Source organism: Bufo bufo, chromosome 4 (assembly GCF_905171765.1).
Source record: "Bufo bufo chromosome 4, aBufBuf1.1, whole genome shotgun sequence".
Lineage (NCBI taxonomy): Eukaryota > Metazoa > Chordata > Amphibia > Anura > Bufonidae > Bufo > Bufo bufo.
In genome coordinates this window covers 495,357,024-495,372,191 of record NC_053392.1, presented here as the reverse complement: position 1 = coordinate 495,372,191, position 15,168 = coordinate 495,357,024, and the positions used below count along the sequence as shown (strand labels likewise).

The 15,168-nt window shown below is 42.7% G+C and overlaps 1 protein-coding gene across 1 annotated transcript in view; it reads right to left on the bottom strand.

Annotated features, from left to right (window-relative positions):
* Positions 1-13,163: 13,163 nt before the first annotated feature.
* GALM (galactose mutarotase) overlaps positions 13,164-15,168 on the bottom strand; it is an 86,042-nt gene continuing 84,037 nt past the window's right edge. The window contains exon 8 of the mRNA XM_040429588.1: positions 13,164-13,392. Within this exon, the coding sequence (XP_040285522.1) occupies positions 13,315-13,392 (78 nt within the window). The 3' untranslated portion in view covers positions 13,164-13,314. The remainder of the gene's footprint in view (positions 13,393-15,168) is intronic.

Sequence of the window (15,168 nt, the reverse complement as noted above, 5' to 3'; positions counted from 1 at the left end):
TTCGGGGCTCCGCTTGTGAGTTCCGTTTGAAGGGATGCGGATCCGCTCAGAATGCATCAGTCTGGCTCCGTTTGTCCTCCGCTCCGCTCAGCAGGCGGACACCTGAACGCAGCTTGCAGCGTTCGGGTGTCCGCCTGGCCGTGCGGAGGCAAACGGATCCGTCCAGACTTACAATGTAAGTCAATGGGGACGGATCCGTTTGAAGTTGACACAGTATGGCTCAATTTTCAAACGGATCCGTCTCCCATTGACTTTCAATGTAAAGTCAAAACGGATCCGTTTGCATTATCATGAACAAAAAAAAAAAATTTTTTTTTTTTTTTGTTCATGGTAATGCAAATGGATCCGTTCTGAACGGATCTAAGCATTTGCATTATAGGTGCGGATCCGTCTGGGCACATACCAGACGGATCCGACCTAAACGCAGGTGTGAAAGTTAGAGAAGGCAGGGACAGTTCCCAGGTGTCCCTGCCTTCTGGATCGCTGCAGACACAGCGCTCACCGAGCGCTGTGTATGCAGAGCAGGAAGCGCTATGCGCTTCCTGTTCCGGCCCGGCGGTCATGTGACCGCCGTGACCGGAGAGTGCAGGGGCTGTGTGAGGTCTTTCAGAGACCTCGATCAGCCCTGCTCTGAGGCTGTACAGCGCAGAATTACGCTGTACAGCCTCTCTAGGGGGTGCATTTCTTCTGTAACTGGGGCTACTATGTCAGCCCCAGTTACAGGAGAAATCAACATTGAAAAAAAAAAGAAAAAGTGAAGTAAATGTCCCCCAGAGGTCTTGGGGAAAGAAAAAAGGAATGAAAAAAAAAATGTTAAAAATAGAAAAAATAAAATAGACATATTTGGTATTGCCGCGTCCGTAAAAACCAGCTCTATACAAATATCACATGACCTAACCCCTCGGGTGAACACCGTAAAAAAAAAAAAAACTGTGTCAAAACAAGCAATTTTTGTCACCTTGCATCACAAAAGGTGCAACACCAAGTGATCAAAAATGCGTATGTCCCACAAAATAGTACCAATAAAACCGTCACCTCATCCCGCAAAAAATGAGCCCCTACATAAGAAAATCTCTCAAAAAATAAAAAAAACTATAGCTCTCAGAACATGGACACATTAAAACATAATTTTTTTGTTTCAAAAATGCTATTATTGTGTAAAACTTTAATAAATAAGAAAAAGTATACGTATTAGGTATCGCCACGTCCGTAACAATCTGCTCTATAAAAATGTCACTTGACTGAACCCCTCAGGTGAACGCTGTAAAAATAAATAAATAGAAACTGTGCTAAAACAACCAATTTTTTGGTCACCTTGCCCCATAAAGTGTTATAATGAATGATCAAAAAATCATATGTACCCAAAAATAGTACTAATAAAACTGGCACCTTATTCCCTAGTTTCCAAAATGGGGTAACTTCTTGGGAGTTTCTACTGTAAGGGTGCATTAGGGGGCTTCAAATGGGACATGGCATCTAAAAACCATGTGGAGTTCCTTTTCTTCTGCGCCCTGCTGTGTGCCCATACAGCAGTTTATGACCACATGTGGGGTGTTTCTGTAAACCGCAGAATCTGGGTAATAAATATTGAGTTTTGTTTGGCTGTTAACCATCGATGTGTTAAAGAAAAAAATTGATTAAAATGGAAAATCTGCCAAAAAAGTGAAATTTAAAAATTTGATCTCCATTTTCCTTTAATTCTTGTGGAACACCTAAAGGGTTAACAAAGTTTGTAAAATCGGTTTTGAATAGCTTGAGGGGTGTAGTTTCTACAATGGGGTCATTTATGGGGGTATCCACTATGTAGGCCCCACAAAGTGACTTCAGACCTGAACTGGTCCTTAAAAAGTGGGTTTTGGCAAGTTTCTTAAAAATTTGAAGAATTGCTTCTAAACTTCTAAGCCTTCTAACGTCCTAAAAAAATAAAATGACATTTCCAAAATGATGCCAACATAAAGTAGACATATGGGGAATGTTAAGTAATAAATATTTTATGAGGTATCACTTTCTGTTTTAAAAGCAGAGAAATAGAAATTTAGAAAATTGCGAATTTTTCAAATTTTGGGTTAAATTTGGGATTTTTTCATAAATAAAGGTGAAATATTTTGACTCAAATTTATGACTATCATGAAGTACAATGTGTCACGAGAAAACAATCTCTGAATGACTTGGATAAATAAAGGCGTTCCAAAGTTATTACCACATAAAGTGAGATATGTCAGTTTTGCTAAATTTGGCCTGATCAGGAAGGGGGCAAATGGCCCAGATGGCAGGTGGTTAAAGAATGAAATACTGCTTATACTGAATCTTTTCCCACATAACTATATATCAATCTGCTCAGCTCCTCATGCTCTATATCATGCTGCCTGCAGCTCTGACACCATGTTTCCTTTAAGACACCACTTAAAAAATTATTTACAACTAGATGCTGTATTATGCTGATGAGAATAATTATTCTATTGTAATTCATGAAATTTTCTGTAGATACACTTCTGTCAGTCAATGAGTTCAAGTCTGGCACACATTCAGTATCGTATGCTCTAGATTAGAGATGAGCGAATTTCATATTTTGAAATTCGTTCACGGTTCGTTTACTGTTAAAAGGCGAATTGCGTTATGGATTCCGTTAACATGAACCATAATGCAATTCTATGACGGAATGCATAACGGAATGCCTTTAGAGGCATTCCGTTATTCATTCCTTTATAATAGAAGTTTATGGGCTGCAAAACGGATCCGTCCCGTTTCCATTATGCTGGAGTCCTCTTCTGCATAATGGCAACGGGACGGATCAGTTTTGCAGCCCATAGACTTCTATTATGACGGAATGAATAACGGCCTCTAAAGGCATTTCTTTATGCATTCAGTCATAGAATTGCCTTATGGTCCGTGGTAACGGAATCCATAACGCAATTTACCTTTTACCAGTAAACGAGGCGTGAACAAATTTCATAACCTGAAATTCGCTCATCTCTACTCTAGATGGTACCAAAGCATTAAGTCATGGGAGTGCTATTATCAGTATGCAGAGAACCGAAACTGAAATTCTGTTACCACTACATGTAGATTATTGCATGTACAGTTAAACAACTAAAAATCAGGCAGTTGTCCTTCTGGTAAAAATATTATTTCTCCAACTTTTCATTTTACACAGTTGTTATATCACCCCGACCAGACTGTATCATATGGGACGTTTATCCAACTGCCATAGATGTAGAACTTCTCAGACTGATTTTTGGCATCTCATAGGGCCCTGCTCCTAAGTGGTTGCATTCTGGATGGCTGTGATAGACATGCTTTGTCAACTCCTGTTACGTCCGGTACCTCTAGAACCAGGGTTATGCTTATTGGGTGTAATGCGGGAGGATTAATGGACCATGAGAAGATCTTTCTGCAGGAAACCTTATTTTTACCCCGTAAAGCAGTAGCTCTGAGATGGATAAGAGACCATCCTTCTAGTCTCAGTCAGTGGAAGGCATTAGTGAATCAAGTAGTATCATTTGGAAAAGTGCTTTTTAAACATAGGGGATGCCCCCAAAAGTTTCAGAAAGTAGGGGGAGTTTGGTGCTCTTCTCATCTTAAGGTCACCACAAGTGCTCTTACCTACCGGTTGTAATGTATGTAATCTCTCTATGTTAGGCTATTTTCACTCTAGCATTTTTGCTGGATCCGGCAGGGTTCAGCAAAAACGCTTCCGTTACTGATAATACAACCATCTGCATCCGTTATGATCGGATCCGGTTGTATTATCTTTAACATTGCCAATATGGATCCGTCATTAACTCCATTGAAAGTCAATGTTGCTCCGTTCCGGGGTCCGCAAAAAAAATATAACCTGTCCTATTCTTGTCCGTTTTGCGGACAAGAATAGGCAGTTATATTAATGGCTGTCCGTGCTGTTCCGCAAATTGCAATTTGCGGACCGCAAAACACACAACGGTCGTGTGCATGTAGCCTTAATCTCCTGTTCTTTTGTACTTCTGCTGATGTGATACTTCCTGATGCTTATGCCTGTATCAGTGTATATGTATGGTGGGTCTATTGATTTGTATGTACAGTGCCTTGCAAAAGTATTCACCCCCCCCTTGACTTTTTTCGTGTTTTGTTACATTACAGCCTTAAGTTCAATGTTTTGTTAATCTGAATTTTATGTGATGGATCATAACACAATAGTCTAAGTTGGAGAAGTGAAATGAGAAAAATATAAAAATAAAACTATTATTTAGAAATAGAAAATAAAAAATTGCCATGTGCGTATGTATTCACCCCCTTTGTTAGGAAGCCCATAAAAAAAGCTCTGGTGCAACCAATTACCTTCAGAAGTCACATAATTTGTGAAATGATGTCCACCTGTGTGCAATCTAAGTGTCACATGATCTGTCATTACATATACACACCTTTTTGAAAGGCCCCAGAGGCTGCAACACCTAAGCAAGAGGCACCACTAACCAAGCACTGCCATGAAGACCAAGGAACTCTCCAAACAAGTAAGGGACAATGTTGTTGAGAAGTACAAGTCAGGGTTAGGTTATAAAAAAATATCCAAATCTTTGATGATCCCCAGGAGCACCATCAAATCTATCATAACCAAATGGAAAGAACATGGCACAACAGCAAACCTGCCAAGAGACGGCCGCCCACCAAAACTCACAGACTGGGCAAGGAGGGCATTAATCAGAGAGGCAGCACAGAGACCTAGGGTAATCCTGGAGGAACTGCAGAGTTCCACAGCAGAGACTGGAGTATCTGTACATAGGACGACAATAAGCCGTACGCTCCATAGAGTTGGGCTTTATGGCAGAGTGTCCAGAAGAAAGCCATTACTTTCAGCAAAAAAAAAAAAGGCACGTTGTGAGTTTGCGAAAATACATGTGGGGGACTCCCAAAATGTATGGAGGAAGGTGCTCTGGTCTGATGAGGCTAAAATTTAACTTTTTAGCCATCAAAGAAAACGCTATGTCTGGCACAAACCCAACACATCACATCACCTGAAGAACCCCATCGCCACAGTGAAACATGGTGGTGGCAGCATCATGCTGTGGGGAGGTTTTTCAGCAACCGGGACTGGGAAACTGGTCAGAGTTGAGGGAAAGATGGATGGTGCTAAATACAGGGATATTCTTGAGCAAAACCTGTACCACTCTGTGCGTGCTTTGAAGCTAGGACGGAGGTTCACCTTCCAGCAGGACAATGACCCCAAACACACTGCTAAAGCAACACTTGAGTGGTTTAAGGGGAAACATGTGTTGGAATGGCCTAGTCAAAGCCCAGATCTCAATCCAAATAGAACTTGGGCAGCTCAGCCTCTGTTGGTGGTGGACCTTGTCCCAGCCCTGACTATGCTGTACAATATACAGTATAATCCCTGCATTATGCTATACAATGGACATTATAATCCATACACGATGCAGTACAATATACAGTATAGTTCATAAACCATGCTGTACAGTATACATTATGATCTATACACCATACCGTAAAATATACAGTATAATCCATACACCATGCCGTTCAATATACAGTATAGAAAAAAAAAGTTAATGAAAAATCGGGGGGCACTCTATAACCAGCAATATATGGACAACTATAAATGCACCAATAGCATAAAATACCTTTTATTCACAATAAATAATAAAATAGTAATATCCTAGGTCTAAACACCCTAAGTATTAAAAATAACAAATACGACTAAAAAAAGCAATGAATAGCGTATGCAATCTCTATCCACTGTCCCCCTTGTGCAGAGATATATATTGAAAATACTGCAGAATGGTCACATTTGTGTGAATAAGCTCTTAGAATTGGGGTATAGTCCTCCCCTAAATCTGTGTGGGTACAAGGGGTACTGGAATGCAATGTCCCGATTAGGTATATATAGTGTAATTTAGGTCCATGCACCACTATTTTTACAATACTGTCCACCTTTGTATGGAGTGCACAAAAACCCTTATTATAACGGTATAACAGGTTAATTCTTCAACACATATAGATATCTAGTCCCTGGAGCTTATTGATCAGGGAGGTGGTATTCAATTATAGCAAACTCTATAACTTAAGAGTGCCAAAAATGTGAGATTAAAACCAGAGTGTGGCTTTATATTCTGTACTTTACCACTCCATATACAGGCTGTGCCGTCCTGTGTCAAGTCTTTACAACCGAAGCCGTCTGGAAGCTGTATTTTCTCTTTGCACTGCCAGGACCTACGTGGCGTCCCACGTGGTCTGCACGACTCCTCGTGGCGTCCCACGTCACGGAGGCTATGGAAGTTCACTGGGTCCAAGAATCCGGACCATACGGTGTAGCAGCTGTATCTGTTGGTGTTGGCCGGTAATAATTAGAACGTGCACGTGGTATAGTTATGTTGGAGCTGCGACAGCCCAATTAAGTCTTTCACTGTTCTATACCAGGCGGGTTTTGGGGCTAAACGTGACCCTGCCTCAATTCTAAGAGCCTTTTCACACAAATGCGACCATTCTGCAGTATTTTCAATATACAGTATATCTCTGTACAAGGGGGAGAGTGGATAGAGATTGCATATGCTATTCATTGCTTTTTTTAGTCGTATTTGTTATTTTTAATACTTAGGGTGTTTTTACATGTATAGACCTAGGATATTACCATTTTATTATTTATTGTGGATTATTGTGGAGTATTTTATGTTATTGGTGCATTTATAGTTGTCCATATATTGCTGGTTATAGAGTGTCCCCTGATTTTTCATTCACTTTTTCTTTTTATACTACTACGGCATTGGGAAGCCGAGGGGTGTGCACCTGTCCATATTCTGTTCTTTGAGTGGAGCCGCTTACTTTTTATACAGTATAGTTCATATACCATGCCGTACAATATACAGTATAACACCTACACTGTGGGGTTATTGTGTATATTGTACGGCATGGTGTATGGATTATACTGTATATTGTATGGCATGGTGTATAGATTATATTGTACACTGCCTGTCCAAAATAAAGTCTCACCTGGATTTAACTAAGCAAATAGTTATGAGCCTCCTATTGGATAATTACTGCATGGGCGATTATCTTTCAGCTGGCAACAAGTTATTTAACCCCAACTGGTGCAATGAGTTGCTTCTCATTTCTTAAACAACTATGTCGAAAGACACATCTCGTGTTCGTGGAAAAGATGTTAGTCTGTTTGAGAAGGGTCAAATCATTGGCATGCATCAAGCAGAGAAAACATCTAAGGAGATTGCAGAAACTACTAAAATTTGGTTAAGAACTGTCCAACGCATTATTAAAAACTGGAAGGATAGTGGGGACCCATTGTATTCAAGGAAGAAATGTGGCGGGGGAAAAATCCTGAATGACCGTGATTGGCGATCACTTAAATGTTTGGTGAAAGAAGAAACAACAACAGTAGAACTCAGGGCTATGTTTAATAGTGAAAGTAATAGCATTTCCACACGCACAATGCGAAGGAAACTCAAGGGATTGGGACTTAACAGCTGTGAAGCCGTAAGAAAACCACTAATCAGTGAGGCAAACCAGATAAAAAGGCTTTAATTTGCTAGGGAGCATAAAGATTGGACTCTGGAGCAACAGAAGAAGGTCATGTGGTCTGGTGAGTCCATATTTACCCTGTTCCAGAGTGATGGGCGCATCAGGGTAAGAAGAGAGGCAGATGAAGTGATGCACCCATCATGCCTAGTGCCTACTGTACAAGCCTGTGGGGGCAGTGCTATGATCTGGGGTTGCTGCAGTTGGTCAGGTCTAGGCTCAGCAACAGTATGTGCTCCAAGAATGAGGTCAGCTGACTACCTGAACATACTGAATGACCAGGTTATTCCATCAATGGATTTTTTCTTCCCTGATGGCACGGGCATATTCCAAGATGACAATGCCAAGATTCATCGGGCTCAAATTGTGAAAGAGTGGCTCAGGCAGCATGAGACATCATTTTCACACATGGATTGGCCACCACAGAGTCCAGATCTTAACCCCATTGAGAATCTTTGGGATGTGCTGGAGAAGGCTTTGCGCAGCAGTCAGACTCTACCATCATCAATGCAAGATCTTGGTGAAAAATTAATGCAACACTGGATGGAAATAAATCTTGTGACATTGCAGAATCTTATCGAAACAATGCCACAGCGAATCTGTGCCGTAATCAAAGCTAAAGGTCCAACGAAATATTAGAGTGTGTGACCTTTTTTTTTTGTGGCGACTTTATTTTTTGGACAGGCAGTGTATATTGTACAGCATGGTGTATGGATTATAATGTATATTATACAGCATGGTGTAGGGATTATACTGTATATTACACAGCATGGTGTAGGGGTTATACTGTATATTGTACAGCATGGTGTATTAACTATACTATATATTGTACGGCATGGTGCAGGGATTATAATGTATTCTGTACAGCATGGTGTAGGGATTATACTGTATATTACACAACACGGTGCAGGGATTATTCTGTATTGTATGGGATGATGCAGGGGTTACACTGTATGCTCTTTGATGTGACAATTATCTTAGGTTTTCCTATCGCCCACCTTTGATGGTGCTGTGCCCAGCTCTGAGCCAACCCCGCTCAGCAGCTGCCAAGGCTTAGAGGGAACACTGGTTACCACCCCTCTGTACCCTTACTGCAGACTGCTAGCAATTCATTCATAACTTCTAGTAGAAATACTACAGGAATAGCACAACATAGAGTCCAAAATAGATGCTCCAGAATTGTTATTACATGGGGAATGCATGAAGCTATTAAAACAGGCGTGTCAGGAGCGGTAGAAGGTCCTCTTTAAATACAGATATGATTTTCAGACTGTCATATATTTATAAAACAACTGCACCATTTTTTCTGACATGAAAGTTAGCAAGGCTTTAGAGTTATTCTAGCATGATTTGTTAATTTAATAATCCTGCAACAATTCTACTTAAAAAAAGTCAGAAAACACAATGTACATCCTGGTCCTGTCGACAAATCAGTTGCTTGCCTCATATACTGGTCGCGCAGGCAGTCTGTACTAATAGCTCCCTAAATGTCTGAAAACCAGAGCTCCAACCTCAATAAAGATCTGTTATGACATTTCTGTGAACATTAAGGCCCCTTTCACACGAGCGACTTTTCCCGCGCGGGTGTAATGCGTGACGTGAACGCATAGCACCCGCACTGAATCCTGACCCATTCAATGGGTCTGTGTACATGAGCGTTGTTTTTTACGCATCAGTTCTGCGTTGCGTGAAAATCGCAGCATGTTCTATATTCTGCGTAGAAGTGAATGGGGCTGCGTAAAAAAAACGCATTGCATCCGCAAGCAAGTGCGGATGCAATGCGTTTTTCACTGATGGTTGCTAAGAGATGTTGTTTGTAAACCTTCAGTTTTTTATCACGTGCGTGAAAAACGCATCAAAACGCATTGCACCCGCGCAGAAAAAACTGAACAACTGAACGCAATCGCAGACAAAACTGACTGAACTTGCTTGCAAAATGGTGCAAGTTTCCCTGAACGCACCCTGAACGCATCCGGATCTAATCCGTCACGCTCGTGTGAAAGAAGCCTAAGGCCTCTTTCACACGGGCGTTGCGGAAAAATGTGCGGGTGCGTTGCGGGAACACCCGCGATTTTTCCGCGCGAGTGCAAAACATTGTAATGCGTTTTGCACTCGCGTGAGAAAAATCGCGCATGTTTGGTACCCAAACCCGAACTTCTTCACAGAAGTTCGGGCTTGGGATCGGTGTTCTGTAAATAGTATTATTTTCCCTTATAACATGGTTATAAGGGAAAATAATAGCATTCTGAATACAGAATGCTAAGTAAAACAGCACTGGAGGGGGTTAAAAAAAAATAAAAATCATTTAACTCACCTTAATCCACTTGCTCGCGATGCCGGGCATCTCCGTCTCCATGGTAAAAGATCATGTGACGTACCATGTGATGACCGGAGTGACGTCATCCCAGGTCCTTAAACTATAGTTAATGCTCTCCACAGGTCCTATACAGTAAAAGAGTCAGACGGAGATGCCCGCATCGCGAGCAAGTGGATTAAGGTGAGTTAAATGATTTTTTATTTTTTTTAACCCCCTCAAGCCCTGTTTTACTTAGCATTCTGTATTCAGAATGCTATTATTTTCCCTTATAACCATGTTATAAGGGAAAATAATAAGGTTCGGGTCTCCATCCCGATCGTCTCCTAGCAACCATGCGTGAAAATCGCACCGCATCCGCACTTGCTTGCGGATGCTTGCGATTTTCACGCAACCCCATTTATTTCTATGGGGCCTGCGTTACGTGAAAAACGCACTCTTTTCACGCAACGCAAAAGTGATGCGTGAAAATCACCGCTCGTGTGCACAGCCCCATAGAAATGAATGGGTCAGTATTCAGTGCGGGTGCAATGCGTTCACCTCCCGCATCGCATCCGCGCGGAATACTCGCTCGTGTGAAAGGGGCCTAAGGGTATATGCATATGGCAGTGTAGTTTATCCAGATTTTCTGCAGGTTTCACTGCATTTCTGTGCCAAAACCCGCATGTACTACTTGCGTCTTTGCCCCAGATCTCACCCTTTGTCATGCTAATGGTGAAATCTAGATTGAAATTCAGCACAAACAATTGACATGTTGCAGATTTCTAAATCTGCATGGAAAATGTTCGCACTGTGTACATGAGATTTAGAAAATTATGCTGTGGATTTTCTGCATGAAAAGCTGGGCATAGTATGCACCATGTACATATAACCTTAGGCAGTCAGTTTTTTTTTCCAGGTTTTCAGAGGCAGTTTTGAAGCTAAAACCAGGTCTGGATTGTAAAGGGAAAGATGGTATAAATGGCCCATTCTACTTCTACTCTTTTTTGGTTCTAGCATCAAAACTGCACCTTAAAGAGGACCTATCGTCAATTTTATGCTGAACTCACCAAGGACAGTTTCAAGTAGTGAGATGCACTGATTTCACTGGTATGTCACTCTCATAAGCTCCTGCTCTCCCCGCCCATCTGCTGATGATTGACAGTTCTCTTCTAGGGAGAAAAGTAAGGCTGGGTTCACACGAGCGTGTCCGGATTAGTTCCGGATTAGTTCCGGATGCGTCCCGGTGTGTTGCGGCAAACCCGCGCGAGTAGGAATGCAATTGCAGTCAGTTTTGACTGCGATTGCGTTCCGATGTTCAGTTTTTATCGTGCGTGTGCAATGTGTTTTGCACGCGCGTGATAAAAAACCGACTGTGGTACCCAGACCCGAACTTCTTCACAGAAGTTCAGGTTTGGGTTCGGTGTTGTGTAGATGTTATTATTTTCCCTTATAACATGGTTATAAGGGAAAATAATAGCATTCTGAAAACAGAATGCATAGTAAGTGATCAGTTGAGGGTTAAAAAAAATAAAAAAAAATAACTCACCTTTTCCGTTTGTTCGCGTAAGTCCCGGTCTCTTCTTTACTTCTCAAAAGATGAACTATGGGCTAAAGGACCTTTGGTGACGTCAGATCACATGCTCCAATCACATGGTCCATCACCGCGGTGATGGACCCTGTGATTGGAGCATGTGATCTGACGTCACCAAAGGTCCTTTAGCCCATAGTTCATCTTTTTAAAGAACTAAAGACCGGGAGAACTACGCGAACAAGAGGACAAGGTGAGTTAATTCTTTTTATTTTTTAACCCTCAATTGATCACCTACTAAGCATTCTGTATTCAGAATGCTATTATTTTCCCTTATAACCATGTTATAAGGGAAAATAATACAGTGTATAGACAGTCACCTAGCAACCGTGCGTGAAAATCGCACCGCATCCGCACTTGCTTGCGGATGCATGCGATTTTCACGCAACCCCATTCACTTCTATGGGGCCTGCGTTGCGTGAAAAACGCAGAATATAGAGCATGCTGCGATTTTCACGCAACGCATAAGTGATGCGTGAAAATCATCGCTCATCTGAACAGCCCCATTGAAATGAATGGGTCCAGATTCAGTGCGGGTGCAATGCGTTCACCTACCGCATTGCACCCGCGCGGAAATCTCGCCCGTGTGAACGCAGCCTAAGGAGAAGACTTCAGCAGACGGGCAGGAAGAGCAGGAGCTCATGAATAACTCTGACTCTTTTCAAGGCCTGGGATGCAATGAATATGGTGCTGGTTCTCAGCAACCACTTATTTTTAGCTCCTGAGTGAAACACCACTGAAATCAGTGCGTTTGTCACTACTTTATGCTGTCCTCAGTGAGTTCAGCATAAAATTGATGAAGGGTTCCCTTTAAAACCCGATCAATACCTGGCAGGATATGGACAGCCTTAGCGTACACCCACACAATTGGGTTTCTGCATGCCGTTTTTGAAGCTAAAGCCAGGAGTGGATTCAAAAAGAAGAGAAATAGTATCTGTCCTGAGTACCTTCTCTCCTTTTATGATCCATGCCTTATTTTGGCTTCAAAAACAGCATAAAAAATCCTGAATGTATGGCAGCCCCCTGACATAAAAAAAAAAAAAAAAAAAAGAAGAGAGAGAGAAATGTGTTAGGATGGGGCCCATCTGTGTAGGAGCCTGCATCAGCTTTCATGGGAGCTCACTATGTGTGATGTGTATGGAAGACTGCAGTCATAAAGCAGATCATGGTATCCCTGCTACCCACAGTCACACGTATCCACGCCATGTAGAATATATATGTTACTTAGGCTGAATGCACACGACCATGGAACACGGATGTAAGCGGTCCGTGGTATCCCAGCCTGGCATCCTTCTAAGAGCAGGAGCGCATGGCGTCATTGGTTGCTATGACGCCGTGCGCTTTGTGCCGCAATACAGTAATACACTCGTATAGATCATATGTATTACTGTACTGCAGCAGCGGGCACTAAGCGCACGTCGTCATAGCAACCAATGACGCCGTGTGCTCCTGCTCTCAGCAGGATGCCAGGCCGGGATACCACGGACCGCTCACGTCCGTGTTCCACGGTCGTGTGCATTCGGCCTTAGAATCACAGTGATCTACCCCTACCTCCTCTTACTTCTATAATGAAGCTTAGTGTATGTGGGTGCTTTGTACCCATGTACAGATGCCAGAGTGCTAGGCACATTAGAAGTGAAGGAGACAGATTTGTGATGTTGGGTAATTTACATGTTTGCTCTCATTTTACACTGGATAATGAGATGATTCATTTTAGGCCTAAATGTTGTTTGGTTGAACATCCAGAGTCAGAGACACAGACAATCTTTATGACGGCCATTTATTGTTCTGGCAGTAGTGTATATATAACTAAATGGTTAGATACGTCTTTATCAGTATCGAATCAGGAGGACAGGTTGACACAATTCTCCAGGCATAGGATGGCCACCACTGCTATACGGTAAAAGTGCATTTACTGCGCAGAGAAATTGAACCAGGTGGTCTGGTCATACTCCTCTCCTGGATGCAGAAGAGTATTTGGGAATTGTGGCTGTAAATAAAAAGACATGAAGCATTTACAGTGTATCATATGTGACAAAGACTGCACCGTATCATGAAAAGTTCTTTCTAATACACTTTGGGGTGAGTTTATCATATGAGATGCTCCTAATTTATTAAAGGGGTTGTCGGAGTTCAAAAAAAGCTCAGGCAGTAGCTGCCAACTGTGAGAAAATAACAAAAGAAACGATACTTAGGAGGTATTCATTAAACCATATGTATTTTGCAGTCCACAAAACGTGGATCCGTAAAAAATACGAATGACGTCCGTGTGACATTGGGTTTTTTTGTGGACCGATTGTAACAAAGCCTATTCTTATCTGCAAAACGGAAAAGAATAAGACATGTTCTATCCTTTTTGCTGGGCTGCAGAACAGACATACGGATGTGGACAGCACAGTGTACAGTCTGCATTTTTTGTGGTCCCATTGAGATAAATAGGTCCACATCCGGTCAGCAAAAAATGTGGATCGCATGCGGAGAAAAAAAAAGGTCCTGTGAATGGGGCCTTAACTACTTTTTTCCCCTGCCACTTCCAGGGTCACTCTCTGGTCCTCTCCAGCGGTGTTTGTTATCACTGGCCTTAGCAGTCACGTCCTGTATACTGCTGGGACTAGTGCTTGCCTGCACAGTCACCTGCTGTGTCAGACATCAAGACTGCAGGACCAGAGCGCAACGCTGGAAATGGCCTGGAAGAGAAATGGTGAGTATAATTTTTTATTTAACTCGGACAACACCTTTAAGAGGTGCAAATTAGACACATCTCCAGCCCCTCATATCACTGTTTATTTAAGCATATACAAGCAGAGCCCTTGTAGCACTCGGTGGATATTCTGCTGGAGTAGGGTTCCCACCCCTTTAACAATAGATACAAAGACTCCAGCTAAGGCCTCTTTCACACTTGCGTTGTCCGGATCCGTCGTGCACTCCATTTGCCGGAGGTGCCCGCCGGATCCGTAGCAACGCAAGTGAACTGAAAGCATTTGAAGACGGATCAAAATGCGTTCAGTGTTACTATGGCACCCAGGACGCTATTAAAGTCCTGGCTGCCATAGTAGTAGTGGGGAGCGGGGGAGCAGTATACTTACAGTCCGTGCGGCTCCTGGGGCACTCCAGAATGACGTCAGAGCGCCCCATGCGCATGGATGACGTGATCCACGCGACACGTCATCCATGCACGTGGGGCGCCCTGACGTCACTCTGAAGCGTCCCGGGAGCCGCACGGACGGTAAGTATACTGCTCCCCACTACACTTTACCATGGCAAACAGGACTTTAGCGTCCTGGCAGCCATGGTAACCATTCAGAAAAAGCTAAACGTCGGATCCGGTAATGCGCCGAAACGACAATTAGCTTAAGGCCGGATCCGGATTAATGCCTTTCAATGGGCATTAATTCCGGATCCGGCCTTGCGGCAAGTGTTCAGGATTTTTGGCCGGAGCAAAAAGCGCAGCATGCTGCGGTATTTTCTCCGGCCAAAAAACGTTCCGTTCCGGAACTGAAGGCATCCTGATGCATCCTGAACGGATTTCTCTCCATTCAGAATGCATTGGGATAATCCTGATCAGGATTCTTCCGGCATAGAGCCCCGGCGACAGAACTCTATGCCGGAACCCAACAACGCAAGTGTGAAAGAGCCCTAAGTCGTATTTGATGCAACTTGTTTATTTTGCATACAAAAATGGTTGCTGCGGCGAAGTGACGTTTCGGCAACTCTGTGCCTTCATCAGACTAATGCCGCTGGTGGGAGAAGAAGTCACGTTGGTTTA